This window comes from Pseudopodoces humilis, chromosome 5 (genome assembly GCF_049639895.1).
Source record: "Pseudopodoces humilis isolate 2021_Gansu_Grassland_sample_001 chromosome 5, ASM4963989v1, whole genome shotgun sequence".
Classification (NCBI taxonomy): domain Eukaryota; kingdom Metazoa; phylum Chordata; class Aves; order Passeriformes; family Paridae; genus Pseudopodoces; species Pseudopodoces humilis.
The window spans coordinates 39209413-39230648 of NC_142204.1; the positions used below are offsets into that span (position 1 = coordinate 39209413).

Consider the following 21236-nt stretch of genomic DNA (forward strand, 5'->3'; position numbering starts at 1 on the left):
CCAATGACAGATGAGAACAAAGCAAAGGAAATCAGTCTGAAGAGAAATTAAGAGGGCAGGATGCATACTTAAAAAAAACAAACAAACCAAACAAACCCGTAAAAGTATATGAAAGGCTGGGGTCTTTCAGCGAACTTAGATTGTACAGTGCTTAAGTGCAGACTGGGGAAGCGCCTTGGAGGCTCCAGTAAAAGGGCAAGGCAGAGGGAACTGGGTAAAAACCTGGAAGTATGTTTCAGTACTTTTTGACTGGCATGCCATTTCATATTTATCTACCAATATGGAAATAGGGGGAGAAAATGAAGAAAAAATAACTAAAAATCTCATGAAAGCATCTTATGCTTCCAAGAAGCAGAAGGGAATGCATTTTTTTTTTCAGTCAGTGACATAAAGGACTCTAAATTCAAATTTATAATTCAAATTCTTATATCTGTCTTAAAGTTTCACATATTTGCATCAGATACACTGATAATCTTAATTCTAGTTGTTACCATAATATCAGGGGAGGTAGCAGTGCTCCTTACTTAGAGGCAAGACACCCAAAGATGACCCCGCAGCCAGCACAACACAGAAACCTGGCATATTTATTGCCAATGCCTAAGGTTCCTCTGCTCCCTATTACCTTTCTGCAAAGTTAACAGAGCCTACAGGATGTAGTAGGTTAATTTTAATCTAGTATATCCTGAACTTTAAACAAGTAAACTAACTCAAAACTCCAATACTCTTTGCAAAATACATTTTAAGACAGCTCATTAATTAAATTTTCTTAAAGCCCTGCTAAGATGCATACATGCCATCTACAAATACAAAATTGTTAATTCAGAATTACCAATAGCAAGAGCTCAGCAAAGTTCATGTGCAGTGTGTGACAGCAGCACAACTGCATTCAGTACAAAGAAAACTGGAAACTACACTATACCTTGCCTTTTTGCATGAGAAGCAAGAAGTTCACATTTTAGTCCATCTTTTCTAAGCTGAAACACATCCCTGGAAGTGTGTAAATTTTAGTATTTTAATTTAAATGCATACTTAGTATTTAAATACATGTTGACTTTCAAAACTCAGGTTCTTACCAAAACAAATTGACTCTCATGCTCTTTCTATTGAGGCAGCTCAGCTAAAACCATTTTTTTTTTTTTTTTAAATTAAACAGGAAAAAGAAAGAGACAAATTTGTAACTCTTTATTTGTGTCTGAAAATCATGACAGTATTGCCAAGGGTCTTTGTTGCTATTGGGTGCATTACAAGCAGTAAACCCAGTTGATGAGATCTGGGATTTCACATGTAGAGACTTTTTTGTACTTAGTACGGGAGTGAAGCTACTGAGTCCTCCCTACTAGATTTGGAAGGTTAAAATGCCACACAGTATGAAAAGGTAAAGTATACCATCAAAAGAAGGAACTGTAATGTCCACTAGGATTTCACTTAGTATTCAAGATTGCAGAAATGCCCCATGCCTCCAAGTTCATGGTAAACAAAAGACATCACACAAATTAATTAGAAATGACAGTGATTCTCAAATGGAATTTCACCCCAGTCACAACTTCAAAGAAAAAAGATCCTGGTGGTAGCAAACTTTCTTAAAACAATGAAGCTGCAGTTTGTTGTTTGGCAGAACTAAGATCTCTTGAGACTGGAGTATGGTGGAACTGCAAGGACATTCTTTTATCCATTCACAAATCTCTCCCTAAAGAACAACTCTTTGAAAACAGGAAGTCACTCTCTGCTCTTGATGACTCAAACTTCTGAAAAGAAATGGTTTTGGAGGTTATTTAAACGAACAAACAACCCCCCAAAAACCCCAAACACAGAAAACACAGCAAAATCCACATTTATATGTTGGTTGAAGCTCAGATATTGAAACACTGTGAACAAAATCATGACTATGAAACAACTTTGCTTGTCTTTTAGTTCAAGACTCAGAATGTAAAGTTTTCCCCAAACCGAACTATCATTCCAGAGTTTACTTTATAAAATGGAAAAGGTAGATAAGTTTTTAGAATTCTTCTTTGAAAGAAAAGCATAACATGCTTGATATTCAGAAATAAAAACCAATTTAATAACTATTGTACTCTAATGCTACCTTAGAGAAAAACTTACAACTGCATTTCGTTACATATTTAATCAACTTTTTATTTGTCTTTATTCTCCTCCCCACACACACAGGCAAAATAAAAGCAATAAATTGAAATATAATCTAATGCTGTTGGGACAGCAGTTTAAAACTGAACAAAAAGCTTTTTGTCTACACTCGGCTGAATCATCAGATTACAATTTAAAAAGTGCTACATAGCTGTACATAGACTGTTTTTGACCATTCATACCTAGTATAACTTTCTACTGTTGATATGGTTAAACTGAAATCTATCTAGAATTAGTACAGTATTGTCGCCAAATTTTTTCCCAACTAAGCTATTTTCAAAACTGGCAAAGATTAGAAAACTTGGGGAAAAAATTCACGATGTTTGATTCATTGTTGACAACATTTTAAAAGAAGAAAAATTCTCATCTTTACTACTTACACCTGTAAATTTTTGCAGAAAACTGCAATTCTGCTTATGACATCTTAATCCAAATTTCAATCTCCTGCCACCTTTCATTTCTAGCATCACAGAATCAGTATGTCTTATGAAAGAACTGTAATATCTAGCTCCACAATACCTTTGCAGAATTTAAGTCTCTTATGCAGGAGAGCAGTAGTAGTTTGAGCTTGCACTTAGTTCATTTGGACATCTGAAAACATCTTGCAATGTCTCAAACCAGTCTTCTAAGTTAGGCAAGTAACATTCATTTCACAGAATAATTTGAAAATGCAAAAGGATAAGGTAAGATATAAGAGAAAATTTATATTGCAATGAGAGAGTCCTAATATGAAGAGTGCAATTCCATGAAATAATACTTCTGTACTGCTTTTTCCATAGAAGGCTCAGACTTTAAATACTGACATTAATCAGTTTCAGATTAAAGAGGAAATAAAGCAGGGTGCACTGTAAGCATAAGCTAACTTTACAAGCAGTAAAGTGTATTAACATCGAATTTGCAAAATGCCTGCATTACTTCTCAAAATGTGAGTTATGCATGTTTTCATCCAAAGCTTTAGAAGTGTTCTGTTTCTCTACAAGTAGTTCAAGCGTGAATTTTCTTAAGCATTGGTACATAATGGAATTGTCTTGAAGACATGTAAAAGTTCGTTGAAAAATCTCAGCAGACAGGATTCTTCTCTAGAATTGGTAACTGCTTATATAGTTTCAATTCCCATGGGGAACTGGGTGCTCACCTCCTCAGTGGGAACAGATTTTTACACCACAATTATTTAGACATGAAGACATTTTGTATGTTTTTCTTTACACTTGATCATTTCATTAGCAACATTTTGTCAAGCATCTTCCCTTTAGCAACTAGGACACTGCTCCCTTGAAGCTTGCCTAAGTTCTCAGGAATACTGGAGTTTTGGTGTTACCTGGGTTACAATGTGCTGGCTTTACACATCTGACATATGTTCTAAATATAGGGGAGGGGGGGAACATATTTCCCTTCTTTAGCACATCTTTAGATGTTAAAGCCTAGAGATTCTGAAAACCTTACTTCCTTAAGAGTTTGATCCAACTGGATACCTCTAATGCTGAGGAACAGAACCACCAAGAATGCTTCAGTACAGAGCTTTTCAGGAGAAAGCCTGATGTTCCCTGTCAATAGTATTCTTTGGCTGCATACCAAGACCAGACCAAGGCCCCTTCTCTGATGTTCTCAAAGGATTTTCTCTCACTCCCACCCAGTGCCATCTGTACAGCTGCCTGGAAAAGAAACACATTAAAAAGAGGAAGCTGGGATATATTGTTTCAAGACCTGAATAAGCAGAGGTTGGAAATGAAGGGAAGAAAAATTCTGATTAGCTTACCAAAGAAGGTAGGTACCTAGTGAAAAAAGAATTAGGGCATCTAGTGCTCCAGTGCTACTCTGGGGACTAAGCGGGATTTGGGATCACATTTTAGTTTCTAATGAAATGAAAAGGAATTTCAGTCTTAAATCTGGCTCTTCACAGTAGAAGTATATTACCTACGTTAAACAATGGTGATGACTGATGAAACTACCAGCAGGAAGGATCAGTTGGGCTCCTTAATTCACTTTGGGCAACAAATGATCTCAAAGCTTACCAGTATTAGCTAACCTAATCTGACTGAATTTGCAGGAATGAATTAGAACAAGCTCTCTGATAATTCTCTGCCAGAGAAACGAGAGGTATCAAGTATTTGTAATTGTCACAATGTTTGTGACATTAATTTTCAGCAGCACAGCCAAAACTAGGAAATAAACTACAGTCCATGCATTCCGCTTCTCAGCCCAACACTAACAGGTATTTCAAGTCTGCAAAATTCTACACTCAATACTGCAAGAATGCTCTTCTGCAGATTTCCTTAAAACCAAACAAATAAAGTTTGGTTCATGCAGAAATAATGCAGAAACATCATTCTCTCTCACAAGGTAATTTTTTTTTGCTTGACTAAGTAAATTCTAAAAATTAATTCTCCCTGGAAAGAAGGAGCAGGCAACATATTTTCAAGTTTCCAAAACAGCCACTGATAGTGTAACCTTTGAAGACAGGTCTTTTTCTGTTAGATTTTTCCTTTTGTTAGAGCTTGGAATATTCCAAGTCCAGAAATAAATGGAATTTCATTCAGTCAGAAATTCATTCACACTAACACATGGTACACTATTAGAAGAAATATCTATGGCATGTATACGTCAGAAAACAAAGACATAGGGGTTCCTCTTCATCCTAAGATGTATGAATCTGCACTGTGCAAGAGATTTAAAAAATCAATATTTACTAGCACTACTAAAACACAAAACATTCAAGTAGTATAACTGTAATGCAAGCCCTTGCATGGCAATCCAAATTTATTGAACTACTGATGCTAAGTCATACAAAATTGCACCACTTTAATTAAGGCTTTTAGTTTACATTTGGCCACCTCAAAGCAGTTGTAACATTAGGTTGGTCAATTTAAATACTGTGGCTCCCTGTTGGATATACACACAATCTTTACACCCAAACGTTAATGCATACAAAGCAACAAGGCATTGTTAAATAAATCAGCAAAAGTTAATTACTGCAACTTAGGCCCTGTGACCAATTACACATGATTAAAATTACTTCCCACATTCACATCCACAGTACTCTTCCACCATTTAACATCTCAACCAAAACGTTACACATGTAAAACAATCACTAACAGGCAAAAGTACTAAACCTGTATATTTGGTATTGCAAATACACTTATGCATGAGCAAGCAAGGGAATTCACAGTGAGAATCTACAGCTGCAGAAGCCCGGAAATGATTTACAAAAAATTGTTAAATCATTAAAAAATTGTTTTAAAATATACACTTCTTGTTGTAGACCCCCACTGTACACACAACTATAAACATTGTTCCCTATGTAAACAAGGAAAAGGAAACATACAATAAAAGGTTGAAAAGTCTGGACATTTCCTTCCCAACAGATATTAAAGGCCATGTCTTTAGTCAGACGTTATACTGAAAGGACTCTTAAAGACTAGGTCACTGTCTCCACAGGTTTTTCCTAAAATTAAAAAACTATATAGCCGTTGTGTTAATCAAAGCGCTTTTGTACAATACGATGATGATGATGATGATCCTGTATTTCTTTAAAAAAGTTACAATAAGCTACAAATACCGATGAAGCAAAGTTATCTGGAGTAGTCTATATAGGAGCTCTTTGGACTTTCTTTTATTATGCTAAAATAGTGGTGCTTTTAGGATTTACATTATTGTACTCTCCAATAGAAAGTGGGGATTGTTGAAGTATACAGTACACAGTTTTCATACATGTACAACATTGGTGGATGAATAATGTCTCTTATCAGTAATACTGGATGTAGGCTCTGGTTTTACCAGTTGCATACACAGAATATTTAGAAGTAAAAATCTCTCATGACACTGGAAAGTGATAGAATGTGCAAACTGATGTAGCTTTCATCCATTTCTTAAAGGGGTACCACCACAGGAAAGTCCATTTAAGATGTTGGTAGGTTTAATAAAGTTGGAATGCTGGCACTGTTGAATTGGGCAACAGTTCTTCAGACCTGTAACAACAAAACAAGGGATTAGTATTAGTAACCACTATTTGTCCTTGCTCTTTACTTAAAACACCTACAGCAGGGACTAGCAAAGTTCTTGACAAACAGAAAACAGCCTTAACACTTCTCTAATAATACACTTCCTACTGTACACATACAAATAACAGACTATCTCAGTTACTATCCTAACTGGATTAGGACTACATAGAGGAATCCAGGCTGCACTGTGGAAGTAATGTTTGATTGATGGGACTAGTTTTTGCTTACAGCATGACAGTTCTCATGCTTTAAAAACAAACACAATTGAAGGATAAAAGCTCCTGAATCAAAAGTCCTGTTAAGGAAATGGAGCAACCATTTCTGCCACCCTCAGCTAATGATTTTGGAACCATCTTAGTTTTACTTTTAACTAAATTGTTCAAAATGAGGAGGTTTTAATACACCAAAAACAGAGTCACATATGGCACTACCTGGTTATTAATAAAAGCCTAGGATTTCTGGCAGTGCAATGTCCTACTAGGATCCTTCACTACATCCAATAGGCCTACTGGATGACAAAGCAACGCATCACAGTACTGAAGTAAGTGCACCACTGTATGTTCACTAGCACTGAAGGAAAGGGAGGTAACAGGCAACTTTGATGATGTCAGGTCTATCAAGACAGACCTCTGCCCATACTAAGGCTTGGAGATGGAAAGAGGAAAACAACCTGCCCAGAAACCCCCAAAAAATCTGCAGAAAAAAAATCCATGCCTCCTGACTAACTTCCAAAAGTTAGTTGGTTAGTTGCTTAAAGAGCAGGCTGGAGCTTGCTTTATCCTTCAGCACCATTCTTTGTGCACATACTAAGTCATGTCGAAATTTAGCCAACTGCAAATGAGAAATTGATCTAGTAACCAACAGCTTCAGGTCAAATATTTGACTGTTACAATGATTACTTCACCTTTCTTGTCCAAACATACGAATTACAATTTGGACTCCAAAATATCAGTCTCAAGAAAGGAAGCTAAATTCCTATGACATCACACAAACATATGCAGGAGTTCAAAGAAGAGACACCAGCATGCAAACTACAGTATTGTACTGTGTGCTTTCCAGATAACTGAGCTCTTGCACTATATTCTATCAGGCTTTAAACAAGAAAAGTGTTTCCAAAAGCTTTGTAGTATCAGAGGAAACACTGTTAATTTGAGCTCTACCAACACCTTGAAACTTGAAAAAAAAAATCCCAGACTAGTGTGAACAGCGTACCTTGCACATGTTTGTAGTTCTGACTTTGAAATGCCAAAATAAAGACCATCTCTATGATAATGTAAATCAATAATTTTCAATGCTGTTCTGCATGAACAGCTACCACAGCTGTTTTGGGGTTTTTTAGTTGTTTTGTTTTGAATAGCCATAATGCACAAAAAATTTTAAAACATTTACCTGGCTCAGAGCTACAGTACAGCTATGCATTAAAGTAGCTGACATGATGACTTTTTGCGTGCTTTTCCAGGCACTGGAGTTTTTCTGTTAATTTGTCGCACAAGGTCATAAAAGATCTGAAAAGATAGAATCAGTTGATTATGAATATTAGGAGGCTTCTCTTAGAACCTTAAGCTTTGAATCCTCACACATAATGCACTCACATACTTAAGAACCCCTGAAAATATTTAGTTACCACAAAGCTATAAAGTTAAGTTGTATACTTAGTTTTCTCCTTGGTCAAGATAACTGTGTGACCAAGGGTTCTACAGTTTCAATGAAGCAAATTGGAAAGGCATCTATAACCCACAGCTATTTAATCTCTGGGTCAAACTCATCTGAACTCACATGAAAAATGCCACAGTGATCAACTACTCTATGGTATTACTTTGCAGTTTAGCAGTAAGGTCAAGAAACAGGTCAAAGCTTTCTTCTAACTCAAATCACTCTTAGGATATTCTTTTAAAGAAAATTCTAGTAAGTTTTAACTACAGATTTTTCATGGTAACTCACATATACTACATATTCAATAACAGTCTCTTGTATTCGAATGAATACAAGAATCATGCTTTCCCAGATACTTAAAAAATACTCAAGTCTAAAGAACTAATTCCACCTCTCTAGACCTACAGCATGACAGAAGCATTAAATTTCCTAGAAAAGTAACTCATTTATGGGACTCTCACACTTTAAGTCTTCTAGAATTCTAATAAGAACGTGATTTTTTTGAAAGGCTAATTTAAAACAAATCAACACACAACATTTCAACAGCATTTGTTTAATTCATAATTGACATTGCTTCAATTACTCCTGCATCATGCAAACTAAGGAAGTCCTCATGCTAAAGCCATCCTGGCACTTTTCTAAGCACTGGCTGCAAAGCAGCAAATATTCCAACAAGGGCTTACAGTATTTGCGGGAAGTTGTAGCTTATTGAACATATGACTTTTATACAGTTACACTGATTAATTTGAATTTTTAAAAAAGTCAATGGCTTCCAGAAATTCCCAACACATTACTTCTTTTAAAAATCAGCTGTGTTAAAACCACCATACTGTTTTGATTACTTGCAAGTCTTGCACAGAGGCCCTTTTAACTTGACTGATGCTGCCAACAATGTTTTCCAGATGACCTAATGAACTGTAGAATTTATCATAAAATTCAAGCTGTTCCAGAAATATAAATACTAATGCAGCTTCTTGTTTTTCTAAAATTTTTGTATCACTTTCTTTATGCTGGCACCCCCCACTGGATAAAAAGGCATGCATTATGGCAAATCCCCAAAATGCACACATTTGATTAACTGTCTAGCTCCTGTCAAATAAACAAGTAGATATATAGTAAAGAGGCTTTTACATCCCTTTTACTTTACAGCGCAGCTAATTTTAACAAAACATTTAATAGGTTTTGTACTTACAATCTCAAATAGTGTTAACACAAAATAAATCAAATAGTTTTAGTGGCTTAACTCTCTTAAAGGTCTTTAAAAAAAAAGACTAACAGTGCAATCTCAATTGATAGAGCTTGTATCAACTAAGGAATGGAACATGGGAGAAATATTCATCCCAAATTCATAAAAAGATAATTTGAAAATTACACTAAAATTAATATAATTTGAAAAAATCCCATGTCAAAGCTAAATACACCCCTTAACATCAACATCTCATAACAGCAGGGTACAGTTTTGTCCATTATAGTGAATATTATTCATGATTTTGTTAGTTTTTCCTTGACAAACAGTAAATAGTTATCAGGACAGTGTCCCACTCTTCTACCCTGACACCTCTCCCCACCACAGGTAAAATGCCTTACCTCGTTAACATTTATCTTTGATTTTGCAGAAGACTCTAAGAATGCACAGTTATTCCATTGCCTTGCTAGGTTCTGACCTTGTTCCTTTCCCACAACTCTTTCATCTTCCAAGTCACACTTATTGCCAACCAGAATCATAGGCACCTAAAAAAGCATTCAGTGGCAGCAAAGAAACAATTAAAATTTTATAATGGCACAATGTAAATACACACTTAAAAGCCATCTGATTCCTCAGAGGATCCTGATTTTAATAATCAAGCTCTGGTATAACTGAAACTTCAGTTTACAGCCATGTGAAATTTCAATCTTCAAATGAAAACGACTGCATTCTGGTTGACTTTTGGCAGGGCAGTAGTGGGAATGGTTTGAGGATTCAGTACACTGCCAATTGAGCAAACTACATGTTTTTTTAGAGGACTTAATGAAATTTCATTTCATTTTTAGATGTCTGAGGCATCAAGAAGTCTACTGAAGAATTTACCATATGACTCTTACAAATTCCAAAATCCTGGAAACAGTGTCCTCAGCATTATTCCTCAGCATATCACACAATTCTTATTAGCAAGCTACAGCACACAGAGAAAAGAAACATGCTACCTTACCAGCATTCCCAACTACAGAAAATGCTGAATTGACCTTTGTAGCACAAAAGCACCATCATATATTTTTCCCCCTTCCTTTCTTTTACTAATTTAGGGACATAGCTAAAGTCCTCACAGATTCAAGTGCTGAAATAAGGTTTATAGTATTTTTACCATTTAATTGACCAAGAAAACAAGTCTTGCCTAAACTTTGGCATAAGAAAAGCTTTTTCTGTGAATTCTGACGGAAACTAAATTCACAACTTGAAGCTTATTATCTTTCTACTGATATTGTGGAATGTTTTTCAAGACTGAGGCACGTCTTCTGAAAAACACAATTCTAAGCAAATACCTCCAAAATTATACTAATCAGCATAAATATAACATACAAAGTAAGATTTTAAATATCATCACATTTATCTTGATTTTATTGTAACAAACTAATTTAATGGTAAACAAGACTATTACTTGTTAAGTTGTGGATGAGAAAGGTCCATGCAACTAAAAATATTGACCTTTTGAGATAAATTTGTGATAATGGATAATAAATTGCTTCAAGAAGAAATCTGCTGAACATAGGCAAGACCTGCAAGTGCCTATGGCCAAGGAAGTGCAAGATGGTTTGTATTAAAAAAGTCTTAGAGTATGCTTCCCTGAAACTGAAATGGTTTATATATTCTGTGTCTGCTGACAGCAGAAGCATATGGAGATACACGCAGTAAGGAATATATCAAAGTTATCAAAGTTTGAATAAACACAGTTTAAATGAGATGATCACACTTAAAACGTGCTCATTGCTTATTTTTTTTTCTTTAAGAAGGCAGTTCTTCTGCCTGAAGGCTACAAGGTGTTTCTGTTAAAAATACTCTTACTGCTGTTTTCACATTTGAAATACTTCCTTCCTTTATTAGGGGACCAAGCATTCACTTCCTCTGCTGTAAGGATCTTTTCATCGTTTATAAAATATAATGTTTTAGTCTCACTTTATAGCTTTAATAATGCTAAGAGATGCATAATAGAAATCGTGTGGAAATAGGATGACAGAACTTAACTGTGAGCAGACAGACAAAACATAAAAGCTACATCACATGCAAGTTTAAAGGTTACAACTTAAAGTTTTATGCTTTTAAAATACTGTAAACAGTAAGGATATTGAGCAGATGACTTCACTGATAGTAATTAAGGCAATAATAGTTGTTTTAGAAATGTTTGCTGCAGTCTAATGAATAAAGTTATACCCAGTTTCAATTAAGTATTTTAAAGAGATTAAACAATTCTCCATATAACACATGACAAGTTACATAACTCCCATTCACCTTGAGAGTTGCATTTCTGTACTATGCATCTAGTGGTTCTTACATCTTAGCTTAAAACTTGGAAGCCACCTGACTACAGTGTGTACACTGCAACATGCTAATGAAAACTTTAAGTATTAAGAATTTTTAGAGATCTTACATCATCAGTGTCTTTGACTCGAAGAATCTGTTCTCTTAGATCCTGTAAATCATTAAATGTGGACTGAGCTGTGATGGAATATACTAATGCAAAACCTTGTCCATTTTTCATGTACAGATCTCTCATTGCTGTAAACTGTTCCTGTAATTTAAGAAAAGATAGAGATGTTGCATTCAATTTGCATTTTACTTGCACAAACTGCTATAAACTTTGTGTCCAGTTTAGGGAAATTAGAGTAATTTCACTGGAGACAAGTACAGTAGAAGGTACACTGTAATCTGTAGATTACAGAAGCTAAACTCCTCCTGAATCTCTCCTAGCCAACACCAATGTTTTCTCCATATCCTGATAGTTCCTTAAAATGGATCATAAAGTAAATGCATGCCTTTTCACACCCAATTTTGTAGTCTAGGAAATTCCCTATACTTTTTTTTTTTATTATTTAATTGCAGGGAGACGGACTAGAGGATGGAGACAGCTCAATAGACTTGTCACATTTCCATGACTTCAGTGACAACTAAGATATTGCAGGTATCACATCATATAACATCAACAAGTGCACTTGTTGGTGCACTCTTACCAGCACAACTGTAGAATGGCATGTGCCTCTTTCATGCTGGTGACTTGGCTATCTGGTGCTTGATCAATCACTCCCTGTCCCTTGCTGTATGTCAGATGAAAAGTGCAACTTATTTCTAGAAAAGAGCCACTCCATCTTACTGTATATTTACAGAGTATTACTCTAATAGGGAATTTAAATAAGTTATTATTGGACCAGATTACTGCCACACTTCAGAGAACACATGTTAAAACTCAAAGAGTCTTGAGCTTAAACTCACTGGAATCAATAAAGGAAATTACTGGTTTCAGGAATTTTGGAACTAGACAGAAAAACCTGACCAGTATGTAAAGGGTCAGCATAACCCTTGTGCTTTGAGCTCCTATAAGCTGATGGAAGCAATACTATTTTTATCCCAATGTCACAGTACATCTCACACACAAAAGAAAAAGGACATCAGAAGAAAGCATGTATTCTCTACAGCAACAGAAATCAAATCTCAGTGGCCAGTAGGTCCTACTTTTTTTCTGGGCAACAAACTTAAGTCAAGAGCACAATCTTTTTAAATGTTCTATTTCTTTCTTCTGTTACAGAATATAAGCTCATGGGAAACATGCAATTATTTTCTGCTGCAATACTCAAGTTTTTTTTAAATACGCTGAATATTAGTATTTAGGAAAGTTGTTTTTCACATACCGTTCCTGCAGTATCTAAGATTTCGAGCATACACTGTTGTGCATCTACTTCAACTTGCTGTCAAGAGAGAAAGATGTGGTTAGAATTTTTCCCCTTGCAACTCTCCCCTCCAAAGACATCAGAATTTGTGTGATTTTTAATAAGTAAATTCATAATGCATAAAGCAACATAATGGCTTAAGAAGATTGTATGGATATACACTTTGAAAACAGCAGGAAGAAGCCTTTCAAAGAGCCCCAGTGACATTTTCAAATGCAGTGTCAGCAGCCAAGTACTGCTTTGCAAAGTGATTAGGGATTTTTGATTATTTAAAAGGAGACTGCTAAATTTATAATGATGGTTATCAGCAACTAGCAGAACTAATTTCCACTTGTTTCAGGGATCATCACAGATTGAAAGAAAAGTACAAGTAAAAGCCAGAAAACTGGACTGGCATACTCAGGCTCATTTAAAAGTAATTTACATCTACAAGAGAGTAAGTAGTACACAGAAAACAATTAAACAGCCACCACTAGAAGTGGTGTCCCCAAAACAAGCCTTTAGGAACACTAATTAGAAAATTGACCCAGTTGAGAAAAGTTTGCAAAAAATGGAAGGTTTAAGAAGACAGAACAATTTCTGTATTCATTCCAGAGTCCCTCTATCTAGTGGAAATACCTCAAAGAAATGGCCCGGAGGGCAGCATAGGACATGGAAGCGCTCTTAAGCTGTTTCAAATGTGGCACTACCCACATTTAATTTTTTTTCTTCTTTCAAGCTATTGGTAAACTTCCTTTGTTTCCATTTGCATGTAAAATTCCTAGTTAACAGATTACCTCTTCTCCATTTATGCACTGTCACTAGTTTAATTTGCAGCTGTTCTTCTTTAACTAGGTTTGAGCTGGGGACAGGGAAGAGGAATATCTGCCCTCCTCTCACACCTTCCCCATGTTCCCTATGGATTGTGATTCCTTAAAAATAAGGACTATTTTAACAGGTATTGTTGCTGAAGTTATTCAGCTAATTAAGCAGCATTTATTCACTTTATGAAGAAATATTTGGGGAGTAAACCAATGCATAAAGTTTCAAGACTTCAAGCTCAATTATTTAGATGAACCAGTCACATCCTCTCAACTTTAAATACTATAAAATTACATTTAACATAAATAACATGGAATTTCTACTGCCAAACCAATACAGTTTGAAATCAAGAAGCAAGTTCAAATTGTTCACTAACAGTGAGAAGGTGAAAATGACTACATAAAGCGTTGTCCAGACTTTAGCAAGACTTGAACAATCTGGCTGATTTGAAAAGAAGGATACCCAGAGTTATTACTAGTTATTTCAGGAACAAACCTGAAAGGAATATTATAAATCTTTATTAGCAGCAACAAAAAAAAAATGTAGTTAGCAAATGGCAAAATTTCTTAAGATGGCATTACTTTTTTAGGCTCCATGGAAACAGCCTTTGGAAAAATTCACCCAGCAAACATCATGATTCTACTATCACCTAAAGAATGTAAATATATAGCAAAGGAAACACTTCACTTTAGATCAGCCTGTGAATGTTTTTTGGTGTCATTTACTGGGTAAATTACTCCATATACTGGGGTATATACTGGTAATTTACATTACCCAGCAAAGTCCTGCACCAAACACTGAGATATGGTCAAAAATTCCTACTTCAGTAATACAGAAAAAGTGTCAACGTAGAATTTGGTTCTGCTATTGTGTCTTTAATAAGAGTTCTAGCTTTGGAAGCCCACATACTTAAGACAGACTTGGGTTTTTCCAACATACAGTTTATGTGAGGTCAAAGAAAAGAGGTATGAAATTATTATTTTGCTCTCACTAATTCCTCTTCTGTTCAGAAGAGATTCTGGTGACTGTAGGCTGCAACAGTTCAGTTCTTAATGCACCACCTTTGTTCCAATACAAATGTAGCTCAGTGATGAAAGAGGTCTTGCAGTTTGCCCATTCCCAGCTAGGCTTTGTGCATCTTGCCTCCCTTGTATAGACACCAACATTTTTGTGGCCATGTGATGAGCAACATCAGAGTATCAATGCATATGAAAAGAAGAGTAATTCAGCTAAAAAAGACAGACAGATTAAGAAACTAACACAGCCAAAAACTTCTCCCTTGCACCAAATGGTTAATGGTAGCAGTTTGGATATAAACTACCTTAGTCTGGAATCTTAATTGTGGTCTCAGGTAAAACTGAAGAGTGAGCAATATGGAGATTCAAGATGATGAAGCAGAATCAGACCTTTCAGCCTGTCATGCTGAAGACAGGAAGAGAGAAACTAACAGGCCACTTGATATAAGTGCTTGTTCAATTATGTCAGGTTTGTGTTAACTTATTAATAAAACAACAACCCATGTAATGGAAGCATATCATTTAAATTGTTATGAGTACAGTATGATAGATGCCTCCAGTATTCTAAGGGTGTGAAGTTGTTTTTACCTATTTTTCCAGTAGCAAAGCAGCTTAGTACCTCCAAGTCCAAATCTACATGCAAATATTAACTCACAAACAAACTAATAATAAATATTATAAAATTGAGAAGTTGGAATGTTTTTTGTATTTTTTTTTTCAATCCATGTTCCAAACTCTGACTATGAAATAACCACTTTTACTGATTAGCCAGCAAAGTATTATGCTTAAATGTTAAAAAGCTAGTCTTGAATTATTCCTTTTAAACAAACTTTAGGAGAACATTTATATTTAAAAATTGTTATCTGGTTTAATATGGCATTTTCAAGCAGCGACTCAAATATTTAACATGTACTATAGCTTTAGATTTCTGTAACACTAGGGAGGTCTTTTGTAGGTACCTTTCTGTAGGAGTCTTCTATCGTAGGATCGTATTTTTCAACAAATATTCCTTGAACAAACTGTACAGTCTGCAACACAAAAGTTTTGTAAGATTCTCTTGCATAGCAACATTTTGAAAACCTTGTACACAAATCACTGTTCTAGGTATATACTCTGTTATCCATAACATTTTTAAAGCAAATCAAATGATTGTCATAACTATAATTTTAAGAAACAACAGAAAGTTAGATGTGCATGCCTATTTAACTACTTAACAGTTAGATGAAGCAATGCTACACTTTCCTTTATCCACTGTCACATGGAGGGTAAGAATTAAAGCATGCATCAATTTAAGGTCTGCTTAACTCTTAGAATCAGTATTTGCTTCTAGATGACCAGAATACTATACAGCTGCACACCTTTTACATTTGTATTTAGAACTACTTCATCTTCTGCTACTTATCTGCCAGCACAGGAACTAGTCAAAAAACAACTGCCTGCTTTTACTAGTCTTAACTATACCCAGTAGGCTGTTCCTGTGTACCTAGCACAAAGGACACTTTCAGCACAAGTCAAATGGAATTTAAGATTCAATGGCCAAGTCAGAGTAGGCACATTCAAATCCAGAAATGCTGCAGTAAGATAAAGAATTCAGAGGTGAAAGAAAATGTTCTTTCACAATCTAATATGATTTGTCATTTAAATTTTTCTTTATGAACTGCTGCATAAGAGAATAGATCTTACTCAAGGGAGTGTGCAAGTTCTGGAGCTTTATGGTAAGGTCCACAATTAAATGGAAAGATGCAAAGTTCTTAGGTGGGCTGAGAACATCATATTTTGTGAACTTTTTCAATTCTAGTCTAGGTCAGACTAAACCATTCTGTAATCATTTAATTGTAAATAAAAGAGCTCATGCATTTTAATCATCTACCTGCCACAGCTACATACCTACTCTCAGAGAAATGATGCAGCAAACACATTAAACTTCCCACCAACATGCAAATCTGTATTTCTATCCGCATAAGAGTATTAGCAATAAAGAAAGACGCTGCTGTCAAACATTAAGCAAACAGCACCCTGAAGACCTTTCTAGAGACAGGACTTATGGGGCAAGCTAGTTCACATCCTTTGAGAGATTCACAAAGGAGCTTGATTTCCCACAGACTGATAGCACCCATACAAAAAGAGCAGTATGTGAGAATGCACCAACGGGTGCAGATGCACCCAGTAAAGGATCTGTTTACTAGTCATGATGCCTCATTGGGCATTACTAACACTTACATTTATTTGTGCACACTTACATAAAGAAATATACTTCAGCAGAAAGTGTATTAGAGAAAAAAAAATACAAGCCTAAAAAAACCATATTTGAACTGCCTCATACTTACCAGAGCAGACTTTCCAACACCTCCAGAACCAAGAACCACTAGCTTGTATTCACGCATGATGCAAGAGATAAATCACCCTCAATATCTAAAACACACAAAATACCAGTCTGATTAAAATTTGATCTACATGCGGGAAGTACAATAATGACACCACAATCCAGTTCACGAAGCAGGGTTTGGTAAGAATTCCTTAGTTAACTTCTTTAATACAGCAGATATTTTCTAACTATCAACTCTCAATGCAGCTATAATAAAATGCTGCAAACCATCAGATATAGTATTTGCTCATAGTATATACCTCATTACTGGTTCTCCCATAAATATCGAATAAACCCTAGTATACTAAAGTTAACAGTTACTATTCATAAGAAATAATTATCCAAGAGGAGACAGCATGAATTTTATCATTCTGAAACACTTAAGCACTAAACAAAGAATCATAGAGACCTTAACAGGAAAATTAAAAACTCCCCTTCCCAGCAAACAAATACTTCTTAAAAAGAACAGCAGGATCCCAGAAATCATTTTTCAAAAAAAATCCCTTCCCTAGACTGAAAACTGTTTTATGTTCCACTAGATCTATTATGACTCATTTCATGAGTAAGTGGAAGCAACTAAAATAGTATTTTGAGACTATACCTCTTCTACAAGCTAGATCTGCTTCCCTGTTTCACAGTAGCTGGTGTAGTTGCCAACAACCAACTTTGAGATCTGCTTGCTCATCTTTGTTGGAAACTGACCCATCAAACCAAAACAAGGCCACAGATTTTGGGACATGTGGTCATACTGCTCAAAAATCCACACCACCTCATACAGTCCTGCTGGCAACTGAATTATCAGGACTGTTACTGCTTCCCTGAGAGAAAGGTCTCAGCTCCTTCCCTGCAGGGACTCCAGCACTTGTGAGATTGAATTAAACATTTTCTCCCCTCCACCCCAAAAGAAAGATGAAACCCTCCCCAACTAATGAATAATCTATAGGCCAGGGGAAAGGGAAAGTGCAAGGATTCAACACAGGTGCTTGTAAAAGGTAAAAGGTAAGCAGGGAGGAAACTAAGGTAAGAAAGATCCTTCTCATCAGTAATAATTTGACAGCATCTCTGAAATCTCTGAAACACCATCTCTTAGGTGTTGAGCACAAAATGCTAAGATGATTTATGCAGAAATTAAACCACCATGGTAGAGTCCTGCCTTTACCATCACTGATTAAATCTACCAATTGTCAGAAGACGAAGAAATCAAGAGACCAGGTCTTATTTCTTCTTGCAAATGCAAAATCTTTCAATTTATCTAAACCGTCCCTCACAAAAGGAACACAAGGAGAAAACCTTAAGGAAATAATTGACCTGATGTCAGCAAAAGAGATGTCTCCACAGGCTTCCATTACCAATACATTTCGACACTCTTCCTATTTTCACACCTAATAGGACATCTTTTTACTCCTGACTTAAAAAACTCTTTCCCTTCCTACGAAATTTTTTGTGAACACAGATCACGAGAACCATTTCCACCACAAATTTCATCTATTTGGCACCACTGAAAATGCTGTTAGTTCCATTAATCTGTAAATTGTGCAGTCTTTCTATAAACAGGATTGTTTCTAACTGTCCTGAAAGGCTCCTCTCAAACTCATGACAAGTTAAGCCTATAACTACATTACTGTCATTTCTTTAAAACAAACATTCAATTATCCTTTTATTTTTAGAAAGGTATCACTAGAATGGCATAAACATAGTGAGTGCAATAGAAATCCCAGTACAGTAATCTGGGAGAACTGCAGCAATTTCACTGTCTTTGAAAGAAATGTTTAAGCTGAATTTTTCAGTCTTCACACTGAAGTTAGCAACTAAATATGGAGATGGCAATAATGAAGGCTGACAGTAGTTTAAAAGTAATAGAACTTCAGCAGCAGGTACTACATATCTGTTTTAAGTTATTTCTTTTTCTTATTCAACAATCTACAATTCCAAAGCAAATTAAAAATCTTGAAATAAATTGACTTGGTTTTAGTGAGAGACTGCCGATTTCATTTTTGGCTCTGAAACAGCAATTCAGGAATTTAATGCAAGCTGAAGCTTCTTTCAGCATCCAGACTTGGAAGTTCAACCCTAAATATCCAATCACTGTACAACATTCTGGAGCTGATTTTCCTACTTTAAGTGGTAGCACACAATTAAAGTATATACATAAAGTATTACAGCTTGGTTCGGCAATCTTCTTAATCAATGAACACCTAAGCAAAAAGCTTTTTAAGATCTTTGAGAACAAAGCCAGAGTGCTGTAGAGGTTAAACATTTCTCTGACATTCCTTCCAAACTCGCAATTGACAATGCAAGTACCAACTTCTTTGACCACGACAATTTTTTGTCGTTTGTACAGTTACTTTTTAACTCACTGAGAGTGCACAGCAATGCTTTATATATGTACACACCCATACAGCATGGAGTCAGCTTGGCATCCCTGCACTGATGTTATTGTCTGGCCATTACACCTTGGAAAGGAACACAAACAAATGTATCCCCTAAAATACTTTAGGAAAGCTAACCTGGACATCCCTAACACAACAGGCAGCAGAAGCACCATCTATAGTCTGCTGCCACTTGTATCTACCACCCCACTGCCTTTGAGCAACAGTACTGATGTCACTGCACCTTTCTATTAGTGCTTTCTAAGAGAAAAGAAAACCTCTTTTCTAAAAGAAAAAAAAAATCCATCTAAAAGAGCTTTCCTAAGAAAATGTTCCTGCTTGCAGGTCTTTGCCTCCTCACCCAAGAAACCACTGGATCATGTAGGACACTGCAGCCTGCCACACTATTTGACATTGTTAAAGCCTAGCTTAATATGCTTTTTCACTGACCAGTATGCCTCATGGCTGCACACATGCCCCAGACTAAGCTTTGGCTCTTATTCTTCCTGAACTTGACTTTCCAGTGATTCCCAGCTAACCTGACCCGGCTCTGCTCTTGATCAAACCTATTTTTCCACATCAGATCTTGTAGAAACTGCTGACATCCTAAATCTTAATCATGCTCTTACTTTATTTCTCAGTTGACACAATGTTTGACTCTGGAACTAATAATGTATCCAGATTCATCCAGTGCCAACAGGATTTCCTTTTGACTCATTAGTGACAAATGAGAGGGGGAAAAAGCAGAAGACAAAGTCTGAAAGAGGAGGTTTAAGCTATAAAACACTGTATCTGGCCGGCATTTCTAGAATAAGTCCAACAACAGTATCTCTCTGTAGTCCCCAGCTCACCTTGGGGATACAAAATGAGTATACTCTAACAAGCAGAACAGAAATAAAGACACTAAGATATGTGAGCAACATAGCATAGCAAGACGTCCCCAGATTTACTGGACAATTGAGAAGTATCTACCAACCACCCAACAATTAGAAAATTAAGTTTAAACCTATTCCTAGCAAATATAACAAGTAACCTATTTGAATCCCCCTCTTCATTTAATGGAAGTTATTTTACGGAAGAAATTCTGCTTTAAAGACTGTCTACCTATAAGGCGACTGACCCGCAAGAAGTGACAGCAATGCCAACTTTTCTTTGCATTTTTATTTTTCCATTCCCCTATCTTTGGGAAGTAAAATACTGTCAACTATGGCCCCTACACAGACGCTAAAGAGCAAGAAGATAGGAAGCATGCGTAAAATAAGACCTTTTTTTTCATTTAGTTGGAGAAGGTACTGCCTTCTAACAGCAGTTTTTATATGCACAGACATATCTGACCTAACTGAACTGTGGAGATGCCTAAAGTTAAGATTTAGCTACAAAAAATAAGGGAAGTTACTCTTTAAAAAACAGCACTATCACAAACTTGATTCTAACTTTGTCTCAGTTATACAATCCCTCAAAAGTACAGAGCTCAATGCTAGATTGCCTCCATTAACTGACAGTGACACCCCAAGAACTGCCTTGCACACTTCCTGAGATACAACTGTCCTAAAATCACTGTGTCTGTGCAACCTCTCTCACTAAGTTAATATTACTTTTTGTACTTAATGAATTAGTGCAGTGTATTAAGCTAACTGCTTAATTCTATTTCTTCATCACATGCTTAAAACTAAAGTACTCGATAAAACTAGAAGAGCACATGTACACACTTGATATCCACACAGACACTTTTCCCAATAAAGATTCTCTCTGAAGGATGAGCAACACATCTTTGAATAAGCCCATTAGAACAAAAGGTTAAGCAGAACAAGTCACTGAAAATGCAGCATTTCAGAAGTTTCACATCTGACAAGGACTGTGAACATGGAACTTGCTTTCTGCTTCTGCCCTTCTCAGACAAACCAGGAAAAAGTGCCTCCTGGACATTTTTGTCAGTAGTTTCTTGAAGCATGTCTCCAGAAAAATGCAAACCAGA

The 21236-nt window shown here is 35.9% G+C and overlaps 1 protein-coding gene across 3 annotated transcripts in view; it reads right to left on the reverse strand.

The window, feature by feature from the left end:
• Window positions 1–1167: 1167 nt before the first annotated feature.
• The window catches only part of RAP1B (RAP1B, member of RAS oncogene family), a 34956-nt gene continuing 14887 nt past the window's right edge, over window positions 1168–21236 (reverse strand). For 2 of the 3 annotated variants that reach the window (XM_005519339.3, XM_014248905.2), the window contains 7 exons: window positions 16855–16939; window positions 15487–15555; window positions 12672–12728; window positions 11417–11557; window positions 9381–9524; window positions 7530–7645; window positions 1168–6107 (listed from right to left, as the gene is read on the reverse strand). In XM_005519339.3, the coding sequence (XP_005519396.1) occupies window positions 7559–7645; window positions 9381–9524; window positions 11417–11557; window positions 12672–12728; window positions 15487–15555; window positions 16855–16911 (555 nt within the window). In that variant the 5' untranslated portion in view covers window positions 16912–16939 and the 3' untranslated portion in view covers window positions 1168–6107; window positions 7530–7558. The remainder of the gene's footprint in view (window positions 6108–7529; window positions 7646–9380; window positions 9525–11416; window positions 11558–12671; window positions 12729–15486; window positions 15556–16854; window positions 16940–21236) is intronic. The other variant, XR_001331226.2, reaches the window with a different exon arrangement.